Here is a 26597-nt window from a genome sequence, read left to right as displayed (position 1 = left end):
CTGATAACATCACATATTATAATGCTCAATAAACGTGAGCTGCTATTTGTATCATCATTATGCCCATTACAGAAGGGAAAAACTGAAGCTCAGAGAGATTAAGAAATTTCCCCAAGGTCATAGAGCTAATACAAAGTAGCAGAGCCAGGATTTGAACCAGACCCAACTCCAAGGGCCATTCTTTTAAGTAAGACATCATAATGCCTCCAACTTTACATGCTTAATCAAGTTACTAAATGACTTAACAAAACTAAATAGTATCCAGTCCTCAAGAACTGTTAAGAACTAAAGTTGCATATTTGCCTCTAAGAAACTTTGAAACTATTTTTAATTCAGTATGCTGAATAGAAGTATAAACACATTTTTTAAATGTTTTTAAGACAATTTCAGACTCACAAGAAGTTACAAAATGAATACAGAATTCCCATACTTTCCCCAATAGGCTAACATCTTCCATAATCATAGAACGTTATCAAAATGTACCAGGAAATTGGTACAATACCATTAACTACAGAACAGAACTTATTTTGGATTTCCCAGTTTTTATATGCATTTTTGGAGGATGTATGCTAAAGACTGTATAGACTTATGTAATCAACATTACCATCAAGATACAAAATTGTTCCATCATGACAAAGAAACTCTCTTGCACTACCCTTCATAGTCACACCCTCCTCCCCAACCCTAACTCTTGACAAACTCTGATTAAATTGCATTTTCCGAACACCTGAAATACTTGGTAACATACAACAGTTTCTATTTTTGCAAAAGACAGAAGCACTGGAATACAACTAACTTCTTTGAGGATTTACAAGTTAGTCCCTTCCTTTAAGTACAGTGGTCTGAGAAACTCCGTGTGAATGCCCCTCTGAACATACAACATTACCAGAAAAACAGCTAATGTGCATTCAATAAGAATCCTCAGTATCTCTATTTCCTGATTAACATTCTTGACAGCTGGGTTAAAAACCAGCTATCTTAATTTAAATTCAGATAGCAACATTTAACAGGTATTAAGGGGCTGCCCTAAAATACATGGACTTGAAAGATTTCCTTATTTGTACTATTTCCTAAGCTATCTCTATTTACAGATTAATATCATAATTATGTGTTTAAAAATAAATGTCTTTGAACGTTATTTTCCAATTAGCAAATGGCAAAAGTCTTTGCTTAATTCAAGTTTACCTATAAGGAAAGGAATAAAACACTCTTCCAGTTCTGCAAATGAGGACTCTTATTCTATCTGGTAAAGCTGGAGAGATAAAGAGGGAGAGAGGGAGGGACAGAGGGGGAGAAAGAAAGAGAAAGAAACAGACTCAACCAATACTCTAAAACAATGAGTTTGCAGAGTTCCATATTTGGTTCTGTTTGTAAATACTGCTTAGAAATCATTGTTTGGACATATGGGCTTTGGTTCCAGTTAGTCTCAGTCTTGTGTGTATTTTGGCAAGCAAACCTAATGCTTTTATATCTTTGTTTCTCTTTTGTACAAGGGAGAACATTACCACTAAATGAAATCTGTATAGCACTTTGAAACACCTGCACAAATCATACTGTTTCAAACAGATGTTAAGATGGCCTTTGTTTAATCTAATGCAAAATCATAACAATATTTTCCTTAATGCTAACTAGGTAGTGTTTACTAAAGTGTGTTTGTTTCACTGAACATTAGCTCTTCAGGATTAGTTATTACATGAAACAGTCTACTTTGTCAAATTAATTTATGAAACCCTAAAGTAAACAATGTTAAGCAAAAGCCTTCTCAGAATCCTTACTATGCTAATGACCACTATAAAATTCCTAGATGGGTATGGTATAGGGTGCTTCTCAAACTTATTTAACAGTAGCATTTGGAGGGGAAATTTTTCTTTTATTTTTTTTCTTTTCTCCTTCCTTCCTTCCTTCCTTCCTTCCTTCCTTCCTTCCTCCCTCCCTCCCTCCCTCCCTCCCTCCCTCCCTCCTTCCCTCCCTTCCTTTCTTTCTTTCATATATTGGTGCCAAGAGAAAGACAGACAGTATCATGTAAAGACACCCCACAAACTCATTGTTTTAAGAGTACTGGTTGAGTCTGTTTCTTTTTCTTTCTCCCCCTCTGTCCCTCCCTCCTCCCTCCCTCTTTATCTCTCCAGCTTTACCAGATAGAATAAGAGTCCTCATTTGTAGAACTGGAAGAGTGTTTATTCCTTTCCTTATAGGTAAACTTGAATTAAGCAAAGACTTTTGCCATTTGCTAATTGGAAAATAATGTCCAAAGACATTTATTTTTAAACACATAATTATGATATTAATCTGTAAATAGAGATAGCTTAGGAAATAGTACAAATAAGGAAAGTATCACAAAAGCTGTAATATAAAATGTTAGCACAGACATACTAAATCCTAAGCAACTTGCACCATAAATATTTGTGAAATCTCTTAAAGTAGCAATCTGTATGTATTTCTACATAGAATATGACTTGAGACTCATTTTGAATCTAGGTAAATGGCAGCTAAGTTCAGCATAATTTTGTAAGAGGAAAGAACTTATGTTTTTCTTTTCTTTTTTATTGAAATATAATTGACATAACACTGTATTAGTTTTAGGTATAAAGAATAATGATTTCATATATGTATATATTGCAAATTGATTACCACAATAAGTTAACATTCATTACTGAACATAATGAGATTTTTCTTGTGATGAGAAGTTTTGGGATCTACTTTTTGAGATCTACTCTCTTAGCAACTTTGAAATATACACTATTGTTAACTAAAGTTATGCTGTACATTACATTCCCAGAACTTATCTTAGAAAACTAACTGGAACTTTGCACATTTTGATCACCTTCACCCATTTTACCCACCACCACCACCCCCACCTCACAGCAAACACCAGTCTGTTCTCTGCATCTATGAGTTCCTTTTTCTTTTTCTTTTTTAAGATTCCACATATAAGTGAGATCACAGTTATTTGTCTTTCTGTATCTGACTTACTTCATTTAGCATAATTCCTTCAAGGTCCTTCCATGTTGTGGCAAATGGCAGGATTTTATTCTTTTTTTTATGGCTGAATACTAGTCCATTCATTATATATAAGATATACATCTTCGTTATCCATCCATCTGTCAAAAGACACTTAGGTTGTTTTCATGTCCTGGCTATTGTAAATAATGCTGCAATAAACATTAGAGTACAGACATCTTTTCAAGATGGTGATCTTATTTCCTTCAGGTAAATATCCAGAAATATAATTGTTGGATTGTATGGTAGTTTTATTTTTAATTTCGTGGAGGGTGGGGGGGCTCCACACTGTTTTCCAGGGTGGCTGCACCAGTTTACATTCCCACCAACAGTGCACCAGCGTTCCCCTGACGCTTGTTTCTTGTCTTTGCTAACAGCCATTCTAACGGGTGTGAGGTGGTATCTCACTGTGGTTTTGATTTGCATTTCCCAGGTGATGGTGAGCACCTTTTCATGTGCTGGCTGGCTATTTGTATGTCTTCTTTGGAAAAATGTCTATTCAGCTCCTCTGCTCATTTTTTAATTGGATTGTTTGGTTCTTCTCAGTTGAGTTCTAGGAGTTCTTTATATATTTTCAATATCACTCCTTTCAAATATATACTGTGCAAATATTTTCTCCCATTCCATAGGTCACTTTCCCATTTTGTCGATGGTGTTCTTTGCTGTGCAGAAGCTTTTATGTTTGATATAGTCACACGTACTTATTTTTGCTTTTGTTGCCTTTGCTTTTGTTGTCAAATCCAAAAAAATCACTGCCAAGACTGATGTCAAAAACCCTTATTATTTTCTTCTAGGAATTATATGGTTTTAGGTCTTATGTTCAAGTCTTTGATCTATTTTGAGTTTATTTTTGTGTATGATAAGATAATAATACAGTTTCATTCTTTTGCAGGTAGCTGTCCAATTTTCCTAACACCATTTACTAAAGAAACCATCCTTCCCCCATTGTATATTTTTGGCCCCTTGGTAATAAATTAATTGACCATATACATGTGGGTTATTTCTGGGCTCCCTACTCTGTGCCACTGATCTGTGTATCTGTGTTTATGACAATACCATACTGTTTTGATTACAACAGTTTTGTAATATAGTTTAAAATCAGGACTTTGTAGGGTTCCATATTAATATAGCTTTTAAAAATTTATGGTGAAATGTTTACAGAGTTTATCACCATGGAAAAACTATGTTTACAATAACCTAATTCCCAAACTTCAGGTTATTAAATAAACCCACCAAGAAGCAAATTTGCAAGCTGTAAAATGCTTCCAGGCTAAGAAACAAATGAGAAGATAAGAAGAGATAAATATTGTATGTATTATATGACTAATGTCAGAGTCAAACCTTGGGATGAGTACCAGAACTTTCAGCACTCTTCTACTGACTGGTGAAATATTATGAAATAGGCATAGGCATTCTTGTGCTATTTTTTCACAGACATTAAGCCACCTTAAGTGTATTTACAGTTATGAATTACAGTGACAAGGATGAGTAATTTAAATATATTAGTATCTACAGAAGCATTCGAGGAAAGGGTTAAATGACCATAACAGGCAAAATTAGACAACCTGCTCTATAAGCATCAGCCTTATACAAATCAGAAGCCAACCCTACTAAAAATTAAAACATTATCAAGATAGGGTAAATAAAATAGCATGGGATTAGCCTAGGAGCAGAATACTAAAGATCAAAAGAATAGATAAAAGAACCTATATAACAAACAAATGAACAAAGAAAAAAAGAGACAAACAAAAAACAGACTCTTGAATACAGAGAACAAATTGGTGGTTGCCAGAGGGGAGGTAGGTAGGGGGATGTGTGAAATAAAGAGGATTAAGGGCACACTTATTGTGATAAGCACTGAATAATGTATAGAATTGTTTTATCATTATATTGTACACCTGACATTAATATCACACTGTATGTTAATTTACTTCAATAACAAAAAGGGGAAAAAGGAAAAAAAACTACAGAACAACTAACTATAGCTACAGATTATGACATAGGTGAATCTTACACATTATGTTGTAAAGCAAGTTTCAAATTATTAAATTAGGTATTATAACAAAAATGATTTTGAAATAAATTATTTGGAGAAGGAAAAGAACCTATATATAGAACAGTTCATGATGAAAGCTGGCATTTCAAATCAACAGAGAATGATGAGCTATTTGGTAAATGGTACGAATCAGCTATTCGGTCTGAAGAAAAAGAACTGGATCCCTAGAATTCATTCCGTGTAATAAGTTTCAAATAGATCAAAGATTTAACCTTAAGAAAACACCAAAACCAATACTGCCATAAAGCCAGAGACGCAGACCAATGGAACAGAATAGAGTCTACAAATAAACCTGCACATATATGGTCAAATGATTTCTGACCGGGGTACCAAGACCATTCAGTGTGGAAAAGACAAAGGGTGTCAGGAAAACTGGGTATCTACACGCAAGAGAATGAAGTTGGATCCTTTGCCAGGATCCTTTGCCAACAACATATAAAAAAATGAACTCAAGAGAGATCCACGATCTAAATGTAAGATGTAATACTAAAAACCTCTTAGAAGAAAAACATATGGTGATGCTTCATGACATCGGATTTGGCAATGATTTCTTGAATATGAAACTAAAAGCACAGGAAATAAAAGAAAAAACAGACAAACTGGACCTTCATGGAAATATTTAAATTTTGTGCTTCAAAAGACACTGTCAACAAAGTAAAAAGCAACTCAGAGAATGAGAGAAAATACCCACTAATCATATAGCTGATGAGGAATTAGGATCCAGAACAAAGAACTTAAAAAAAAAAAAGTTTTTAAAGTGTATTTATTTATTTGGAGAGAGAGAGAGAGAAAGAGAGAGAGCTCACAAGCATGTGAGGGGAAGAGAGAAGGAGAATCAAAATCCAAAGCAGGCTCCATGCCATCAACAGAGCCTGATGTGCGGCTTGAACTCACAAACTGTGAGATCATGACCTGAGCTGAAATCAAGAGTCAGATGTTTAACCGGCTGTGCCACCCAGGCGCCCCTAAAGAGAGAACTTTTAAAACTCAAACAAGCAAATGGATTCAAAAATAGGCAAAGAACTTGAAAAAACATTTCTTTAAAGACATACAATGGCCAATAAATACATGAAAAAATATTTGAACATCACTAATCGTTATGGAAATGCAAATCAAAACTACAATGAGATACTACCTCACACCCATTAGGATAGGTACTATCAAAAAAAGTGTTGATGAGGGATGCCGGGGTGGCTCAGTTGGTTAAGCGTCCACTTCGGCTCAGGTCATGATCTCTCGGTCGGTGAGTTCGAGCCCCATGTCGGGCTCTGTGCTGACAGCTCAGAGCCTGGAGCCTGCTTCGGATTCTGTGTCTCCCTCTCTCTCTGCCCCTCCCCAGCTCATGCTCTGTCTCTGTCTCTCAATAATAAATAAACATTTAAAAAAATTTTAAAATACATAAAAGTGTTAATGCGAATATGGAGGGGGCGCTTGGGTGGCTCAGCTGGTTAAGTGTCCTATTTTGGCTCAGGTCATGACCTCGCAGCTCGTGAGTTCAAGCCCCACGTTGGGCTCTGCGTTGACAGCTCAGAGCCTGGAGCCTGCTTTCAGATTCTGTGTCTCCCTCTCTCCCTGTCCCTCCCCCACTGGCACTCTGTCTCTGTCTCTCTCTCTCTCAAAAATAAATAAATACTAAAAAAATTTTAAAAAGAATATGGAGAAACTGGAACCCTTGTGCACTAATTACATTGTAAAATGGTACAATTGTTGTGGAAAGTACTATGATGTTTCCTCAAAAAATTAAACACAGCATTGCCATGTGATCCAGAAATTCCACTTCTGGGTATACACTCAAAGGAATTGAAAGCAGGGTCTCCAAGAGATATTTATACATCTATGTTTATAGCAGGATAATTAAAACGTGGAAGCCACCCAAGTGTCCATCAACAGATAAATACACATAAAATAAAGTGTTATTTAGCCTTAAAATGGAAGAAAATTCTGACATATGCTACACCACTGGTGAACCTTAGAAACATTACGCTAAGTGAAATAAGCAAAGCAAAAAGACAAATACTGTATGATTCTGCTTACATGAGGTACTTAGAGTAGCCAAAATCTCAGAGACAGAAAGTAGAATGGTGGTGGCCAAGAGCTGGTGGGAGGGAAGAATGGCAACTTGTTATGTAATGGGTACACAGTTTCAGTGTTCCAAGAGATAGCGTTCTGAAGATGAATGGTGGGGATGGCTGGACACCAGGATGAATGCACTCAATACCACCGAACTGTACACTTAAAAATGGTTAAGACAGTAAATTTTATGGTGTGTGTACCCTACCCAAATAGATATCTACTTTGCAAGATGGGCTATGAAAATCAGTCAGGATAAAAATGATATAGAGGCTAATATTAATTTAACCATTTCATAAAGTTTAAAGAACAAGAACAAGTCTATCTGTTCTTGTACTTAATGTATAATAAAAGAATATTGTATGTAAAATAAGTAAAATACAGCCAAATAACTTTTAAAAATGCATGCACATTTTATAATATTGGAATAAGGAAGACTTAACTAGATACAGCTCAAAAACTCAAAATTCATAAAGACACTACAATATTTTAACTAATTTCATGAGCAATATTTCTGCGAGAAACAGAAACAAGACAAAGCCAACTGGGAAAAATGTTTGTAACTACATTAATAACAAACAAGTGATTTCCTTAATATGCTATGGGCTTTTTTCAGTTTTTAGTTCACAAGGAAAAAGAGACAAACCACCCAATGGGCATCAGAGTCCACAGAAGAGGAGTCCAGAAGACACAAAGACACGAATAATTTTTTTTTTAATTTTTTTTTTCAACGTTTATTATTTTTGGGACAGAGAGAGACAGAGCATGAACGGGGGAGGGGCAGAGAGAGAGGGAGACACAGAATCGGAAACAGGCTCCAGGCTCTGAGCCATCAGCCCAGAGCCCGACGCGGGGCTTGAACTCATGGACCGCGAGATCGTGACCTGGCTGAAGTCGGACGCTTAACCGACTGCGCCACCCAGGCGCCCCGACATGAATAATTTTTAAAAATATAAATCTATGTGAGGGGCACCTAGGTGGCTCAGTTGGTTAAGCGGCCCACTCTATCTTGTCTCAGATCACAATTTCACCAGTTTGTGGCTTGTGAGTTCAAGCCCCACCCCTGCATGAAGCTCTGTGATGACAGCATTGAGCCTGCTGGGATTCTTTCTCTCCCTCTCTGTCTGCCCCTCCCCTGCTCTCACACACACACACACACACACACACACTCTCTCTCTCTCTCTCTCCCTCTCTCTCTCTAAGTAAATAAACTTTAATAAAAGATATAAACCTATGTGAGATCTTTTAATTAGATTGGCAAAGGCTAAAAGTGATGTATTAAACAGGAGTACAAAAATAGACTCATTTAAATATAGTCCACTGATCTCTGACAAAGGAGCAAAAATAATTCAATGGAAATAGTTTTTTCAACAAATGGTGCTAGAATAGGACATCCACATGCAAACAAGTGAATCTAAACACAGACACCTCTCATATGGATTCAGACCTAAAACTATAAAACTATGAAGCAAAACAATAAAATTCCTGGAAGATAATATAGGAGAAAATTTAATTACCTTGGGTGTGGTGATGACTTTTTAGATACAGTAACAGAAGCATGATCCATGAAAGAAAAAACTGGTAAGTCAAACTTCATTAATATTAAAAATTTCTGCTCTGCAAAAGATACTGTTAAGAGTATAAAAGATAAGCCACAGACTGGGAGAAAAGATCTGCAAAACACATTGTAAGGTCTAAGATGCAAGAGCCATCTGGGTTCCATTCCAGAAATTCTTGAAACCAAAAAGCACCACAGGAATGCAACCAGCCTATGAAAAACTATAGGATGTACACAACCCAATTTTGTTTTTTGTTTTTGTTTTTTTAAAGGGCACGACGTATCTGAATCCCAAATGTATCTGAATCCCAAATTCAAACATAGCATAAAAAAATGTAATGATTAGGGAAATCTGAATTAACTAGGTATTTAATAGCATCAAAGGAATGTGGGTAAGTTTAAAAAAGTGTTCCTATCTTTTATATATATAAAGAAATATCTATAGATGAAATGACATGATTTACTTAAAAAAAATGTGGGAGGAGGTTATAGATAAAAACAAGGTAAAACTGATAATTCTAAAGTTGGGTAAAGGACACATGGGAATTAATAATATCCTAACTTTTTAATATTTTTAGGTTTTTAACATATAATTTTAAGTTTGTATAGTACAAAAAGGTTTTAGTAATATGGTCACAGGACCCCACTTGTACTCAATCAACATAATTATAAAAGCATAAAACAAAACCATCAGGGAAAAAAACAGAAAAAAGAATAAATTCTCAGTCATTTATTCCTTCTGTTCCATAACCTGGCTAATGGGTACTGGTATGAGGAGCTATAGACAAAATAAAACTTCAGGCAACAGAATCAATGGAGCCTACAACCTGTAATCACCTCAACACCACCTCTTATTATTCTTACAACAATCTATGTCAAAGTTTATCAGGACAACAAACACCCTTCACTTCAAATTGTACTCATTTACAAAAATAATCATCCCCAACTCAAACATGTAAGAGCTTCATGCCAAAAGCTATCAACTTCTGAAACCTCTGTGTCCAAACAGTTCTACCTCAACTTTTCGATACTGTCATTGCTCATATCACTTCCTGTCTGGATATTTGCAAAACAAATTCAATCATCTTTATGACTCGCCTCTATCTGCTACCAGAGACATTGCTAATTTTTTTGCAAATTTCACTTTCACACTTTGACTATAGCTCATTACGACTCAGAAACATTCCATGGGTCTCCATTTAATGACAAAATTAAACCTAAATTTGCTTTGCTTTGTTTTAAAAATCATCCATAATCTAACCTTATCTTTAAATGCTCTCCATTCCCTCCAAAGCATTACTAATGCCAATCAGATTAGTTGTCTTACCATCCTACATGTACAGTAATCTAGTTCAGCTCTAGACCTTCACACTTGTGGCTGATATCCACTCTAATTTACACCCATACAAAAATCTTAGGATGATTAGAGAAGGCATCCCTGAGCTATCTGTGGTTGAATCTCCTTATACAGGATCTCATACCATCATAAATCTTTTCATGGTTTTGCAATTTTATCTGTTTTTATACTATTTGATTCATTTCTATCATAGCCCCTCTCACCACCTCCTTAGGCTTTAGGTTCTATGCATATTCATTGCTCTCTAGTGTTTCATACCACAGCCCCTAAGACATAGTAGATACTGATTAAGTATCTGAGTAAATGGTAAATGAAGAAGTACCAGGATTTATCTTTCTTTAGTTTCAAACCATCTTGTCTACAGCACACAACTAAGCACCTATTTCATTACTCATTATTGTTTTACATGCATTCAATTTTGTCTCTCCAACCACTGTAAGCTCTTCTATAGTTTCTACAGCCCCAGCAGAGGGTACACACTCAACTCAATAAATACCAATAGCCACGAAAAGCACAGAATGGAAGAGTGTCCCTCCATCATGGAAAATTTCATTATTGTTCAGGGTCCCAGTTTTCTGTCAATTACCTGTACTAATGTAGCACTATTATGCTATATATGTATGGCCGATCATGTTACAGACGGCGTGCTGCTAACCAAAATCCAGAGTCTCTTCTGCTTCCTAGGCATATAGTTGATTATATTTCCTAGCCTCCCTTGTTAAGATGAGGCCATGCAACTCAATTTTAGCTAGTGAGGTGAATGGATGCTATATGCCTATTTCTAGGTCTGGTCCAGAAAAGCCTCTCACATGTGCTTTTCCATGTCTTTTCCCTTCCAGCTGGCTAGAATGGAGATAACTTTCAGAGAGACTGAGAACATCATTCAGTTTATCATTAGTTTCAAGCCTATTAAAAATATTAGCAAAATTAAAATAAAATATACGTGTCACATCACTGTTTATGAAACATTCCATGGAATCATATCAACATGGTGATCTGATATCACCAGTATCTATTATATTTTTTAAAACATAAATAAACCATTCTTAAGCAGGTGGAAATTTACATTATTCCCTTTCCTCTGTGAGTTTGTATTTAATTCCATATCCTCTAAAAACTTTATTCTAGTGTAACATTTTTATGCTTGAAATTCTTTTAAAATTCTCTGAAACAAAAAGATGTATATAAATTGAAATTTTGAAAACATTATTTCCTATTACCCTTTTTGTACAGCTCTAAGCATTAAATAATTTTGTCTGTATCAACAAGAGCCAAACTATAGAGATAGCCCAAATGTCCACTGACTGATGAATGGATAAAGAAAATGTGGTGTGTACACACACACACACACACACACACACACACACACACACACACACACACACACAGAGGAATATTACTCAGCCATCAAAAAGAATGAAATCTTGCCATTTGTAACCACATGGATGGAGCTAGAATGTATTATGCTAAGCAAAATAATCAGAGAAAAGACAAATATCATGACTTCTCTCATATGGAATTTAAGAAACAAAAAAGATGAACATATGGGAAGGGGATGAAGAAAGAGAAGAAAGGGAAACAAACCACCACAAGAGACTCTTGTCACAAAGAACAAACTGAGGGTTGATGAAGGGAGATGGGTGGGAAATGGGCTAGATGGGTAATGGGTTATTAAGGAGGGTACTTGTTATGATGAGCACTGGGTGGGGTATGTAAGTGATAAATCACAGAATTCTACTTCTGAAACCAATACTATTTATATATTATATATATATATATAATTTGGATTGAGTTAATAATTACTATATATACTTAAAGCAACACAAATATATTATAAATTGTAATTATCACAAATGAAAAAGATTTTATTGGGAGGTATCTCTTATTCAGATGGATGACAGGATTCATTACTTCATGTATGCACGGCTGAATATTATATATTGCAAGAGTGAGAGCTCAGCACCAATTCTACTCCTATTTTTGTTATAAACACTGAAAAACATTATTTTCACATATAAGTATACATGAACAGAAGAATATTTACTATACTACTATACATTAATATTCTGAACTTCTCTTGAATTTTATACCAAAATTTAAATTGTATTCTACCTCCAAAAATTATTCTTGATGATCTGAAAACTCACTTAGGTCCTCCTTTAATTTAGTAGAGAGAAAAAAAAACTGAAATCAATGTGAGTTACAAGCAAAATGTTTTAATAATCTTCAGTCATTTGTTTCTAGGGCTTATGTCAAAAATGTTTTTTACCAAAACCTGTCAAGGTGCACAGGTCATGATTTCACGGTTGTGGGATCAAGCCCTGCATCGGGCTCTATGCTGAGGATGGAGCCTGCTTGGCATTCTCTCTCTCCACCCCACCCCTGCTCACACTTTCTCTCTCTCAAAATAAATAAATAAACATTTTTAAAAAATGCAACTTTTTTTTTTTTTAAAAAGGTCCAGACAGCCATTCCAATAAAATAAGAGGTAGATTCAGAGATGACCTAGATGTTGCAACCATCAGATAAGAACTTTAAAATAACATGAAACTAGAGTTCTAGAATGAGAAGAGGGTGGCTCAGTTGGTTGAGATTCCGACTCCTGATTTTAGCTCAGGTCACAATCGCACAGCGATGAGATCAAGCTCTGCGCTGGGCTCCACGCTGAGCATGGAGCCTGCTTGAAATTCTCTCCCTCCTTCTCCCTCTGCCCCTCCCCTGCTTAGGCATGCTCTCTCTCTAAAAAAAAATTTAAAAAATAGAATGAGAAGAGAGAAAGAATGAGGCAGAAGAAATGAAGAGATAATAGCCAAACAAAAATAAAATAAAATATAATAAATCACAGATCCAAGATGGTTTAAAATCAAGATAAATGTGTATTTAAAAGAAGAAAGCAATAACAACACAGCACATATATGGATACATAATAGTCAAACTACAGAAATCCAAATATAAAGAGAAAATCTTGAAAGCAGGTAGAGAAAATAAAGACAATATACAAAGAAAAGACAAAAATTACGGCATTACTTCTCACCAAACACTGCACTCTAGAAGTCAATGGGGTGACATTTTTAAAGCACTGAGGGAAGACTGCCAACCTAGAATTTTTTACCCAATGAAAATATCTTTCTAACAAGTAACAGCAAAATAAGACTTTTTCAGGCAAACAAAAGCTGAGAAATCTCTCGTCAGCAGAATTTTCCTTAAATTTTTTTTTAATTTTCCTAAAAATATTAAATTTTCCTAAAGAAAGTTCTTTAGGGAGGAATTTTATACCAAACTAAGATTGGGGCCTACAGAAAGAAAGGAACTGTGTAAGATACAGTTAAAATGAAAATAAATAAGACTTGCTTATTTTTACTTGTATTAAAAGGTAATTTTGTGTAAAGCAAAAACAAAAAATGTATTATGGAGTTCATAACCTGTGAAAGTAAAATGTTTAACAATGACAGCTTATAAAGGATAGGAAAAAAGAACTGGAAGTACTCTATTGTAAGGTTCTTATCCTACATGAAGTGACATAAATATAAAAGTAGACTGTTATAAGTCAAAAATGTAGTATTTGTCACTAGAGCAACCAATAAGTTTTTAAAAGTTTAAACTATAATAAGCCAATAGTGGAGATAATGCAAAAAAAAAAAAGAGTTAAAAAACAAAAGGAACAAATGAGACGAAAAGAAAATAACTAGTAAAAATCCAACCATATCAACAATTATATTAAATATAAACGGTCCCAGGGCACCTGTGTGGCTCATTTGGTTGAGTGTCCGAATTTTGATTTCGACTCATGATCTCTCTGTTCATGGGTTCAAGCCCTGCATCGGGCTCTGTGCTCTTAGCTTTGGATCTTCTGTCTCCCTCTCTCTCTGCCCCTCCCCCACTTGCTCGTGCTTATTTTCTCTCTCTCAAAAAATAAACATTAAAAAAAATTTAATATAAATGGTCTATAAATACTGATTTTTAAATATTGACTGTGTATCTAATCACCTTGCTAAATTTATACATTAGTTCTAACAGTTCATAGCAAATTCTTAAATTTTACATGCATATAATGGTATGTAATTTGTAACAATTTTTTACTTTCTTTTGAAACCCTATGTCATTTATTTCTTTTTCTTGCAATACTGCATTAACTCAGACCTGCAGAATTGAACACGTGTTGCCCTACTAACGAATGAGGGGTCAACCAATTAGAGAAGAAATTAAAAAATATATGGAAACAAGCGAAAATGAAAATACAACAATCCAAATGTTTTGGGACACAGCGAAGGCAGTCCTGAGAGGAAAATACATTGCAATCCAGGCCTATCTCAAGAAACAAGAAAAATCCCAAATACAAAATCTAACAGCACACCTAAAGGAAATAGAAGCAGAACAGCAAAGGCAGCCTAAACCCAGCAGAAGAAGAGAAATAATAAAGATCAGAGCAGAAATAAACAATATAGAATCTAAAAAAACTGTAGAGCAGATCAACGAAACCAAGAGTTGGTTTTTTGAAAAAATAAACAAAATTGACAAACCTCTAGCCAGGCTTCTCAAAAAGAAAAGGGAGATGACCCAAATAGATAAAATCATGAATGAAAATGGAATTATTACAACCAATCCCTCAGAGATACAAACAATTATCAGGGAATACTATGAAAAATTATATGCCAACAAATTGGACAACCTGGAAGAAATGGACAAATTCCTAAACACCCACACTCTTCCAAAACTCAATCAGGAGGAAATAGAAAGCTTGAACAGACCCATAACCAGCGAAGAAATTGAATCGGTTATCAAAAATCTCCCAACAAGTAAGAGTCCAGGACCAGATGGCTTCCCAGGGGAGTTCTACCAGACATTTAAAGCAGAGATAATACCTATCCTTCTCAAGCTATTCCAAGAAATAGAAAGGGAAGGAAAACTTCCAGACTCATTCTATGAAGCCAGTATTACTTTGATTCCTAAACCAGAGACCCAGTAAAAAAAGAGAACTACAGGCCAATATCTCTGATGAATATGGATGCAAAAATTCTCAATAAGATACTAGCAAATCGAATTCAACGGCATATAAAAAGAATTATTCACCATGATCAAGTGGGATTCATTCCTGGGATGCAGGGCTGGTTCAACATTCGCAAATCAATCAACGTGATACATCACATTAACAAAAAAAAAAGAGAAGAACCATATGATCCTGTCAATCGATGCAGAAAAGGCCTTTGACAAAATCCAGCACCCTTTCTTAATAAAAACCCTTGAGAAAGTCGGGATAGAAGGAACATACTTAAAGATCATAAAAGCCATTTATGAAAAGCCCACAGCTAACATCATCCTCAATGGGGAAAAACTGAGAGCTTTTTCCCTGAGATCAGGAACACGACAGGGATGCCGACTCTCACCGCTGTTGTTTAACATAGTGCTGGAAGTTCTAGCATCAGCAATCAGACAACAAAAGGAAATCAAAGGCATCAAAATTGGCAAAGATGAAGTCAAGCTTTCGCTTTTTGCAGATGACGTGATATTACACATGGAAAATCTGATAGACTCCACCAAAAGTCTGCTAGAACTGATACATGAATTCAGCAACGTCTCAGGATACAAAATCAATGTACAGAAATCAGTTGCATTCTTATACACTAACAATGAAGCAACAGAAAGACAAATAAAGAAACTGATCCCATTCACAATTGCACCAAGAAGCATAAAATACCTAGGAATAAATCTAACCAAAGATGTAAAAGATCTGTATGCTGAAAACTATAGAAAGCTTATGAAGGTAATTGAAGAAGATATAAAGAAATGGAAACATTCCGTGCTCATGGATTGGAAGAATAAATATTGTCAAAATGTCAATACTATCCAAAGCTATCTACACATTCAATGCAATCCCAATCAAAATTGCACCAGCATTCTTCTCAAAACTAGAACAAGCAATCCTAAAATTCATATGGAACCACAAAAGGCCCCGAATAGCCAAAGTAATATTGAAGAAGAAGACCAAACCAGGAGGCATCACAATCCCAGACTTTAGCCTCTACTACAAAGCTGTAATCAAGACAGCATGGTATTGGCACAAAAACAGACACATAGACCAATGGAATAGAATAGAAACCCCAGAACTAGACCCACAAACGTATGGCCAACTCATCTTTGACAACGCAGGAAAGAACATCCAATGGAAAAAAGACAGTCTCTTTAACAAATGGTGCTGGGAGTTGGACAGCACCATGTTGTCCAGTTGTCCAGTTGGACAGCAACATGCAGAAGGTTGAAACTAGACCACTTTCTCACACCATTCACAAAAATAAACTCAAAATGGATAAAGGACCTGAATGTGAGACAGGAAACCATCAAAACCTTAGAGGAGAAAGCAGGAAAAGACCTCTCTGACCTCAGCCGTAGCAATCTCTTACTCGACACATCCCCAAAGGCAAGGGAATTAAAAGCAAAAGTGAATTACTGGGACCTTATGAAGAGAAAAAGCTTCTGCACAGCAAAGGAAACAACCAACAAAACTAAAAGGCAACCAACGGAATGGGAAAAGATATTTGCAAATGACACATCGGACAAAGGGCTAGTATCCAAAATCTATAAAGAGCTCACCAAACTCCACACCCGAAAAACAAATAACCCAGTGAAGAAATGGGCAGAAAACATGAATAGACACTTCTCTAAAGAAGACATCCGGATGGCCAACAGGCACATGAAAAGATGTTCAACATCGCCCCTTATCAGGGAAATACAAATCAAAACCACACTCAGATATCACCTCACGCCAGTCAGAGTGGCCAAAATGAACAAATCAGGAGACTATAGATGCTGGAGAGGATGTGGAGAAACGGGAACCCTCTTGCACTGTTGGTGGGAATGCAAATTGGTGCAGCCGCTCTGGAAAGCAGTGTGGAGGTTCCTCAGAAAATTAAAAATAGACCTACCCTATGACCCAGCAATAGCACTGCTAGGAATTTATCCAAGGGATACAGGAGTACTGATGCATAGGGGCACTTGTACCCCAATGTTTATAGCAGCACTCTCAACAATTGCCAAATTATGGAAAGGGCCTAAATGTCCATCAACTGATGAATGGATAAAGAAATTGTGGTTTATATACACAATGGAATACTACGTGGCAATGAGAAAAAATGAAATCTGGCCTTTTGTAGCAACGTGGATGGAACTGGAGAGTGTGATGCTAAGTGAAATAAGCCATACAGAGAAAGACAGATACCATATGGTTTCACTCTTATGTGGATCCTGAGAAACTTAACAGAAACCCATGGGGGAGGGGAAGGAAAAAAAAAAAAAGAGGTTAGAGTGGGAGAGAGCCAAAGCATAAGGGACTGTTAAAAACTGAGAACAAACTGAGGGTTGATGGGGGGTGGGAGGGAGGGGAGGGTGGGTGATGGATATTGGGGAGGGCACCTTTTGGGATGAGCACTGGGTGTTGTATGGAAACCAATTTGACAATAAATTTCATATATTAAAAAAAAAAAAAAGAATTGAACACGTGTTGGAAGTGGATATCCTTGTTCAACACTGCACCATAACATGAAGTCTGATGTATTTCCCCCTTTTCAAATTATGAAAGTATCCTTCTATTTTTATTGTTTCAAGTATTTTTAACCAAAATGGAGGCTGGCTACCATCAGCATTTTTCCATATGTATTGAGATGTATTGTATATATTCATAAAATTATTCTTTTTTCTTATTAATTGTTGTGAATTCAGTGGATAGATTTTTGAATGTTAAACCACACTGCATTTTTAAAAATGTTTTTACTTCTTTTTGAGAGAGAGAGAGAGCACACATGCATGCTAGCAGGGGACGGGGGCAGGAGAGGGAGAGGCAAAGGGAGAGAGGGAAAGAGAGAGAGAGGGAGAGGGAGAGGGGGAGAGAGAGGGAGAGAGAGGGAGAGAGAGGGAGAGAGGGAGAGAGAGAGAGAGAGAGAGAGAATATCCCAAGCAGGCTCCATACTGTCAGTGCAAAGCCTGATGTGGGGCTCAAACTCACAAACCACAAGATCATAACCTGAGCCGAAATCAAGAGACGGACACTCAACTGACTCAGCCACCTAGGCGCCCCATAAATCATACTGCATTTCTAAAATAAATCCAAATATTCCATGAAAAAAAATAGTACTTAAGGTAAGAATAAGATTACAGGACAAAACACACATTAAATGTCAGAAAGTAGAGAACAGCTTTGCTAAAATCTAAAGCAAGAAGAAAGTAAACCATGCAGAATCACGTTTGCATTGGTATAGTGCTTATTTACATGTCTAATAAATACTTTGTAGAGAACTGAGGATTACTTTACAAAATAAATATAATGGAAGAAATACATCCTATAATAATAGACAACTATAGTATCAAGTAAATTGAGAAAATATTAAGACTTGCCTGACTTCCCATAACAAACCTGGTTACATTAGTGTCAAAGATGGAGAAGAAAGTGAGAACAGTTTTCAGATAGTAATGAGAGGAAGGAAGGAAAACATGGTAGTCCGACCCCTCCACTGCAGGATTAGTGGCCTAATGGCTGAAGGAGGAAAAAATGGCCATCATTTAAGAGATCTGCTGGGGAAGCAGTCTTGTAGGGGAGAGCTGGGTATCTGTTAGAACAAGATAAAAAGAACATTCAGCGAAGAGATTGAAGACTTCGGGGATTATTTTGATACGAACTCCAGAGAGGGCACAATGGAAGTAGTTCAAGAGTTGGGGATAAGTGAGAACAAGGACAGAAGATACTGACAACCTTAAGGAGATTAGATGTGGGAGATAAAAGGTGATGTAGGAGTGTGGGCCTTTGGACGGTACCCAATGTAAATAGGGATAAATAATGAGAGAAGTCCTGGCTATTCAAGGCAGATGGTGGTAAGATTGTTGAGTGTTGGCAGGTAGGGAAAGGTGGATACTTGGGAGTTTCCTTTTGACCACTTTTGACCAATGGGGGCAAAGCTTTAGCTTTACTTTTCAGTCTTTTTCTTAATTGACTTTCTTGGTATTTAAAATTATAGCCCAAGAGCATTCTTGAAGTCATCTCTCTTTCCAGTATTTTTATTTTTGGTTTTGGTTTTTTTTTTTTTTTTGGTTTCTCCTACTACATTCCTTCTCTTTCATTGACTCCTTTTCTTTTAATAACTCTTAATATTTCTGTGGTTCAGTCCTGCTTTCTTCTATCTGTACACACAACCTCATGCTCCCTGGTTGATTTCATCCATATGCATAGTTTTAGTCACTGCCTATATTCAGCTTCCTAAAGGACATTTTACTTTAGATATCAATGAGTACTTCAATGACAAACATCTGCAAGAACTAAACAACATCTCTTTGCCCAAACCAATTATTCTCTCTATATTTCCTTTCTAGTTTAAGAGGATAATGGAATTTTTTCTATTATCTCAAAATTTGGGTGAAGTGAGGTCAAGGCTAAGAACTACAAATGATAAATCCTCACACTCTAAAAAAGGAAGACAAAGGCATCCATGGCAGACTTACTGAGAGATAGCATCACTATCATCCATCTCCTGCCTGTTGAAAATGAAACCAAACAGACTTCAAGCTGTATTATAAAGCTGTAATCAAGACAGTATGGTACCAGCACAAGAAGAGACACTCAGATCAATGGAACAGAACAGAGAACCCAGAAATGGACCCACAAACGTATGGCCAACTAATCCTTGACAGAGCAGGAAAGAATATCCAATGGAATAAAGACTGTCTCTTCAAATGGTGCTGGGAAAGCTGGACCTTTCAGCTGGACCAGCTATGGGAAAGCTGCATAGCGACATGCAGAAAAATGAACCTGGACCTCTTTCTTACACCATACACAAAAATAAACTCAAAATGGATGAAAGACCTAAATGTAAGGCAGGAAGCCATCAAAATCCTCTAGGAGAAAGCAAGCAAATACCTCTTTGACCTTGGCCTCAGCTACTTCTTACTCAACACATCTCCAGAGGCAAGGGAAACAAAAGCAAAAATGAACCACTGGGACCTCATCAAAACAAAAAGCTTCTGCACAGTGAAGGAAATAATCAGCAAAACTAAAAGGCAACCGACAGAATGGGAGAAGGTATTTGCAAATGACATATCAGATAAAGGGTTAGTATCCAAAATCTACAAAGAACTTATCACACTCAACACCCAAAAAACAATCCAGTGAAGAAATGGGCCAAAGACATGAACAGACACTTCTCCAAAGCAGACATCCAGATGGCCAACCGACACATGAAAAAATGCTCAACATTACTCATCATCAGAGAAATACAAATCAGGGGCGCCTGGGTGGCTCAGTCGGTTAAGTGTCCAACTTCGGCTTAGGTCATGATCTCAGGGTCTGTGAGTTCGAGCCCCGCGTCAGGCTCTGTGCTGACAGCTCGAAGCCTGAAGCCTGTTTCAGATTCTGTGTCTCCCTCTCTCTCTCTCTGACCCTTCCCCATTCATGATCTGTCTCTGTCTCAAAAATAAATAAACGTTAAAAAAAAAAAAAGAAATACAAATCAAAACCACAATGAGATACCACTTTACACCTGTCAGAATGGCTAACATTAACAACTCAGGCAACAACAGATGTTGGCGAGGATGCAGAGAAAGAGGATCTCTTTTGCACTGCTGGTGGGAATGCAAACTGGTGCAGCCACTCTGGAAAACAGTATGGAGGTTCCTCACAAAACTAAAAAATAGAACTACCCTACAAGCTAGCAACTGCACTAGTAGGTATCCAAGGGATACAGGTATGCTGTTTCAAAGGGGCACATGCACCCCAATGTTTATAGCAGCACTATCAACAATAGCTGAAGTATGGAAAGAACCCAAATGTCCATCGATGGATGAATGGATAAAAAAGATGCGGTGTATATATATATATATATATATATACATACATACAATGGAGTACTACTCAGCAATCAAAAAGAATAAAATCTTGCCGTTTGCAACTACATGGATGGAACTGGAGGGTATTATGCTAAGTGAAATTAGTCAGCGAAAGACAAATATCATATGACTTCGCTTATATCAGAACTTTAAGATACAAAACAGATGAACAGAAGGGAAGGGAAGCAAAAATAATATAAAAACAGGGAGGGAGACAAAACAGAAGAGACTCTTAAATATGGAGAACAAAGAGAGGGTTACTGTGGGGGGGTGGGCTAAATGGGTAAGGGGCATTAAGGAATCTACTCTTGAAATCACTGTTGCACCTATACGCTAACTAACTTGGATGTAAATTTAAAAACAAATAAATAAATGAAATTGAAAAAACAAAAAGAAAAGAAGAGGAAATGAAACCAAACAGATTAGAAATAGAAGTAGGGGCACCTGGGTGGCTCAGATGGTTAAGCATCCGACTTCAACTCAGGCCATTATCTCACAGTTCATAAGTTCAAGCCCTGTGTCAAGCTCTGTGCTGACACTTGGAGCCTAGAGCCTGCTTCAAATTCTGTGTCTCCCTCTCTCTCTCTGCCCCTCAACCGTCTGCACTCAGTCTCTCTCTCTCTCTCAAAAATTTAAAAAAAAAAAAAAAGAAGTGAATTTATAAATGTAGAGAAGACTATACCTCCATAAGAACAAAGGCAGGGGTTCTCCAAGAAAACCTCTGGGATGGACTAAGTAATAACTAGAAGAAGGAAAAACCTGACATCTCAATTTTGGCTAGCAACACACTATAATAAACTTTTTGGTAGTGATAAGAATGCTTATCTTGGTCTAGCCACCAGAAATGGATGCAGGAAGAGATTTCTTGGGAGAACCTGACACATACCTGCAGGAGTTTAGGACATATGTGAACACAGAAACTGGTCCCAGCCTAGAGAATTCTGAATGCAAGAGGCTAGATGGAACTGTCAAAATTGTAGAGCAAGGAAAAGGAGGACAGTAGTTAGTCAAGCTGTACTTCTACCAGTGGGTTCTTCAATAGGTTCCCCATTAGCCAAACAGATGCTGCAGAAGGGCTAAAGCATTTTAATGGGCCAAAGACACGTGCCTCTGCTACACTGTGCTACACGTGCCTGGTACACTGCAGTACCAGATCGTAGGGCAGACTACAGGAGGTAAGAGACAGCCAGGAGAAAACTGCCAAAGATAGCCTGAGTGTGTACCACACTGTCAACAAAGAAGTGGGCAATGGGGACATATCCATGGGGATCTTCAAAAACTTTCCTAAATGCACAACTGTAAATGTCCACACTTGGACACCTGCTACACTGGCAGCTACATTACAACAGTCCTGGTCACAGAAGTCTTTGTCCTTTCTCTTCTAATCTTCCTTCCAATCAGAAGCCAAAAGCAAAAACGGGGAGGTAGAAAAGTGAAGGAAACAGAGCACACTCCCCTTCTTGACTATATGGTCCCTGAGTCATGATTGGGTCTGAGTTCAGGGGAGAAGCTTTCAAACTAGATTTAAGTCTTTGACTAGACTTTTCATACTTGTGAATTTAATCACCAAAATAAGGCTTGTTCTTATAGTTAAAAATAACCTCTTGTCAAGATGTAGGGAAGGAAGATCCAAGATGGCATAGCTAAAGTCAAGGATGAGAGAAAAATAAAGCTAGTTCCTATCTGTATGCAAATCAGATATAGCCCATATACCAGACTTACCAGTCCACAGTGCCACCATCTACTCTGTTAATCAAGTCAGGAACCTAGGAGTCATCCTAGATTCTCCCCCTCCCTAAGACCCTGACATCCAATATTATGTCTTAAACCTCTTTTAACACATCTCTTCTTCCCAAGCCCCTTAGCTACTAGTCTAGCTCAAACCTAAAGTACTGGAATAATCTAACTTAGTGATTTTCTACCCTGGCCCATACTTATGAATCTTAAAATATTAAAACTAAATTCAAACTAATACCTCGGCTCCATTTATGGGGATCCTCATTTATGGAGTCAGGTAGGACCCAGCCATAAGTTTTTTCAAGGGGTCTCCAGGGTGTTTCAAAAGTTCATACATGGTTGAGAATCACTAACCTAACTGGTCTCTCTTCCAGACTGTCTTTCATAATGCCACAAGAATCATCTTTTTAACAATGCAAATCTTAGAGCATCTGGCTGGTTCAGTTGGTTCAGTGTCTGACTCTTGATCATCTCAATCACAGGATTGAGCCCTGAGTCAGGCTCTGTGCTAAGCATGGAGCCTGCTTGAGATTCTTTCTCTTTCTCTTTCTCTCCCTCTGCCCCTCTCCCTCACTTGTGTGCTGCTCTCTCTCTCCCTCTCTAAAAAAATTAAAAAAAAAAAAAAACATGCAAATCTCATATTAACCTTGAGTAGTGGTTTTCAATCTAGGGTACCCATTAGAATCACTTAGGGAGCTTTTAAAAATCCTGATACCAGGCCAAACTCTAGACCAATTAAAACAGTCTCTAGGAATACAAACCAGGTATTCCCAGGTGATCCCAATATACAGACAAGGAAACCACTGCTCTAGAAGCAATGGGAAGCCACAGAAAGTCTTTTAGAACAATAAAATGCAAACTCCCCTGCAGATAATAAAACCTTCTCTCTAACCTTCGTACCCTCACCACTCACACTACCAGAGCAATATAGTTCCCTCAAAGGGCCACACTTTTCCCCTTTTGTGTAAAGTATTACCTCAATCGAGAAATTACCTCAAAGCAAGTATTACCTCCACTGCTCACCCACAGCTAAGACCCAAACCACCTTTAAGGTTAAGATCTTTCAAGAACAGCCTTTGTATACAGTGTCCCCAACACACAGCTGAGCTCATCAACCCACCTGTAACTGTCTTGATTCTGTAGGGCAATTCTTAATGTTTACGTCTAACTTCCCTGTTCAACTGCTTGAAGTGAAAAACGTGTCTTATTCATACTTTTATCCCCAGTGCCTATCACTAGGCATAGCACATAGTAACCACTCAAATATCTACTGCATTCATTCCATTTAAGTAAATAATTATTTTCTATTATCATGCAGGTAGAATCCCATTATTAATAAAGTGAAAGAGACATCATATTTATATATTATATTCAAGTCTCATTATAACAGAAACCAACAGCTATACTTCTAAAAAATGTGAAACAAATATTTAATGTTTGTTCTATTTATGAATAGTAGTAAATAATGAAAAAGGCCATAAAAAGGGCAGTAAGTTTCCAGAATCACAAAGGTGACATCTCACAGAATAATGATGGTTAGCTTTACACCTGAAATGTCCTTAAAATATACCTTTTCAAAATGTTATGCTGGTATAATGACGTCTGCGTGTTTTAGGAAGTGAACTAAGAGTAAAATGACAAGTACTTAGCTACCTTAAAATAAAAACAGATCATGAAAAGCTTTCAAATGCTTTGAATGAACTATACTTAAATCTAAAAACTCTGAGAATCTGGTGACCAGCATTTGATGGCAATTTCTAGTACTCTGGGTAATCTGTTACCCAGCAAAAACTCAGGTCTCCACAAAACCCAGGACAGTTTAAGCAGAAAACAGAGTATTTTATCAAAATAACAATAAAGTTACATTCAACATTTTATATTCATATAGTCACTACATATGTGACTTCCCAAAGATAATAATTTTGCACAAATATTAACTTGAGAACTATACACATTATGTACCTCATTCAAAAGATTTTTGTTGTACCCGCATTGATATGGGCCATGGAAATTATCTTAGCATGCAAAAAGATTACTAAGTTACTATGTGTTTAGAATAAGTTCTTTTTTCTTGATTACTAAATTAATCTAGTATTCGATGAAAGCCTATTACTTGTTTGGGAATATGTTAAAATTGAAGTATCTAAAGTGACTAGTAAGAACATAAAGGCATTAACCACAACACTTGAGCATTTGTGGCTAATTTTTTTTTTTTTACCTTATTTGGCGATTTCAAAGGTGAGATGGCTATTTTATTTGGTGTCTGTGTTGCAGAATTTAAAGTTGATCCAATAACACCACTTTCAGATATTGTTATGGTCTTTGATGGAGTCCCGGGAGTAGACTGTGAAAGAACCCTACCTGCAAATGAGAGGCAGCACATCAGTTTGACTTTTTTCAATAATGATATAAAATGTATGTGATGATGATCTACACCCACAAAGACTGTAGTCTGTATGTTCACTATTTCATATGTATCCAGGTAGGAACTTAAACACTCAAGTGAGGCCCTAATTTAGAACTAAGGTGAAACTAGTCAGAAGGAAACACAACAATGCTTCTTAGTAACACTTAGTATCTTAATACCACTTTATGTAAAGTCCATGAAAACACTTCTCACTGTTCTCATCAATCCTGTTAAGTTATATTTATCAGAAAATAGGCTCAGGACAACTGTGCAACATGCCCTGTGTAACACAGTTCCTGAAAGTCAGGCCTTGAATCCAAGTCTCAAAACTTAATCTCTGTACTATACTACAGCTGTTTTACTCTGAACTTAAATCATTCAGGATACAATTTCAACCCACATCTATAAAACAGACATTGGACTAACCTGAAGACTATCTGATTTAATACTATCTGATTTTAGACTGCCAAAAGGAAAACAAAAAGTTCTTCTCGGACAGATTCCAACAGGAGTACAGGAATACTGTGAACCCTTCTGGACACTACCCTTCAGGAAAAACACAGAAAACTGTAGGGTGTTTGGATGGGTTAGGAAATTGGGAATCATCTCACAATGAATTGAAATACTAGGAATTTTTATCCTAGTCAAGAAAGGAATACAAAGACATGACACATCTCCAAATTCTTGAAAGACTGTGTGACAGTCATTAGTGCTAGTCACCAAGTATTCTGGTTCTCTCCCATTCTGGGCACATGGTAGAACTGTGTACTCCCTGCACCCCCTGCCCCCACCCCATTCCTGGTGATTAGGTTAGGGTCACATGACAAGTTCTAACCGATGAACTATGAGTAGAGGTATTGCATTTCTGGGCCAGAACATTTCTGCCAATGCAAGACCTTCCAAAGCTCTACTTTTCCTCTGCCACATCTGAGATGTCGGTTCCTCTGTCAGCTTGAGTCCTTGTGAGACTGTAAGAAGAGCCCCCTTTCTAATCCACAATGGATATGTGATCTTATCAAGTATGAATAAAAAGTGAAAAAATTTTTTTAAACTTCTGAGATTTAGAGATTTTTATTATGGCAGGAAAGCCAAGATTATCCCGACTCATCTCTAGGCTGTCAAGTTGAAGGATTAGAGCCACTCTCTATCACATCAGATGCATAGCACAAATGCACAGAAACAGAAGTTTCAGTTCAGCACTAGGAAAGAACTTCTAACAAAAATTTCCACTTGAAAAGACTGTTTCACCACAAGTGAGTTTTTAGTCACTGAAGGCATTCCAAGCAGACGCTGTATAATCAAATTCACTGGCTGAAAAGGGAATTCAAGCACCCAAAGAAGAGAAAAGGTAGATAACTACATTATCTCTAAAATTCCTTCTTAGATGCTATGATTTAACTTATAAATATATCTGGAGATGAAAGAGAGAGGGAGAGAGGGGAGAGAAAGAGAAAAAAGAAAGGACTTTCTCTTTAGACAAAAATAAAAAACTAGAACTTAAGAGCTTCCGGATTATTTTTTTCTGACACAGTATACAGTTTCTTTTTTA

General features: G+C 36.8%; 1 protein-coding gene across 7 annotated transcripts in view; it reads right to left on the bottom strand.

Annotated features, from left to right (window-relative positions):
- The window catches only part of LIN54 (lin-54 DREAM MuvB core complex component), a 71829-nt gene that overhangs the window by 21016 nt on the left and 24216 nt on the right, over window positions 1–26597 (bottom strand). For 5 of the 7 annotated variants that reach the window (XM_027059637.2, XM_027059671.2, XM_053217199.1 and 2 more), the window contains exon 4: window positions 24860–25002. The exons of the other annotated variants lie outside the window; for them this stretch is intronic. In XM_027059637.2, the coding sequence (XP_026915438.1) occupies window positions 24860–25002 (143 nt within the window). The remainder of the gene's footprint in view (window positions 1–24859; window positions 25003–26597) is intronic. 7 annotated transcript variants of the gene reach the window in all.

Source organism: Acinonyx jubatus, chromosome B1 (genome assembly GCF_027475565.1).
Source record: "Acinonyx jubatus isolate Ajub_Pintada_27869175 chromosome B1, VMU_Ajub_asm_v1.0, whole genome shotgun sequence".
Taxonomy (NCBI): domain Eukaryota; kingdom Metazoa; phylum Chordata; class Mammalia; order Carnivora; family Felidae; genus Acinonyx; species Acinonyx jubatus.
This window is presented reverse-complemented; position numbering and strand designations above follow the sequence as displayed.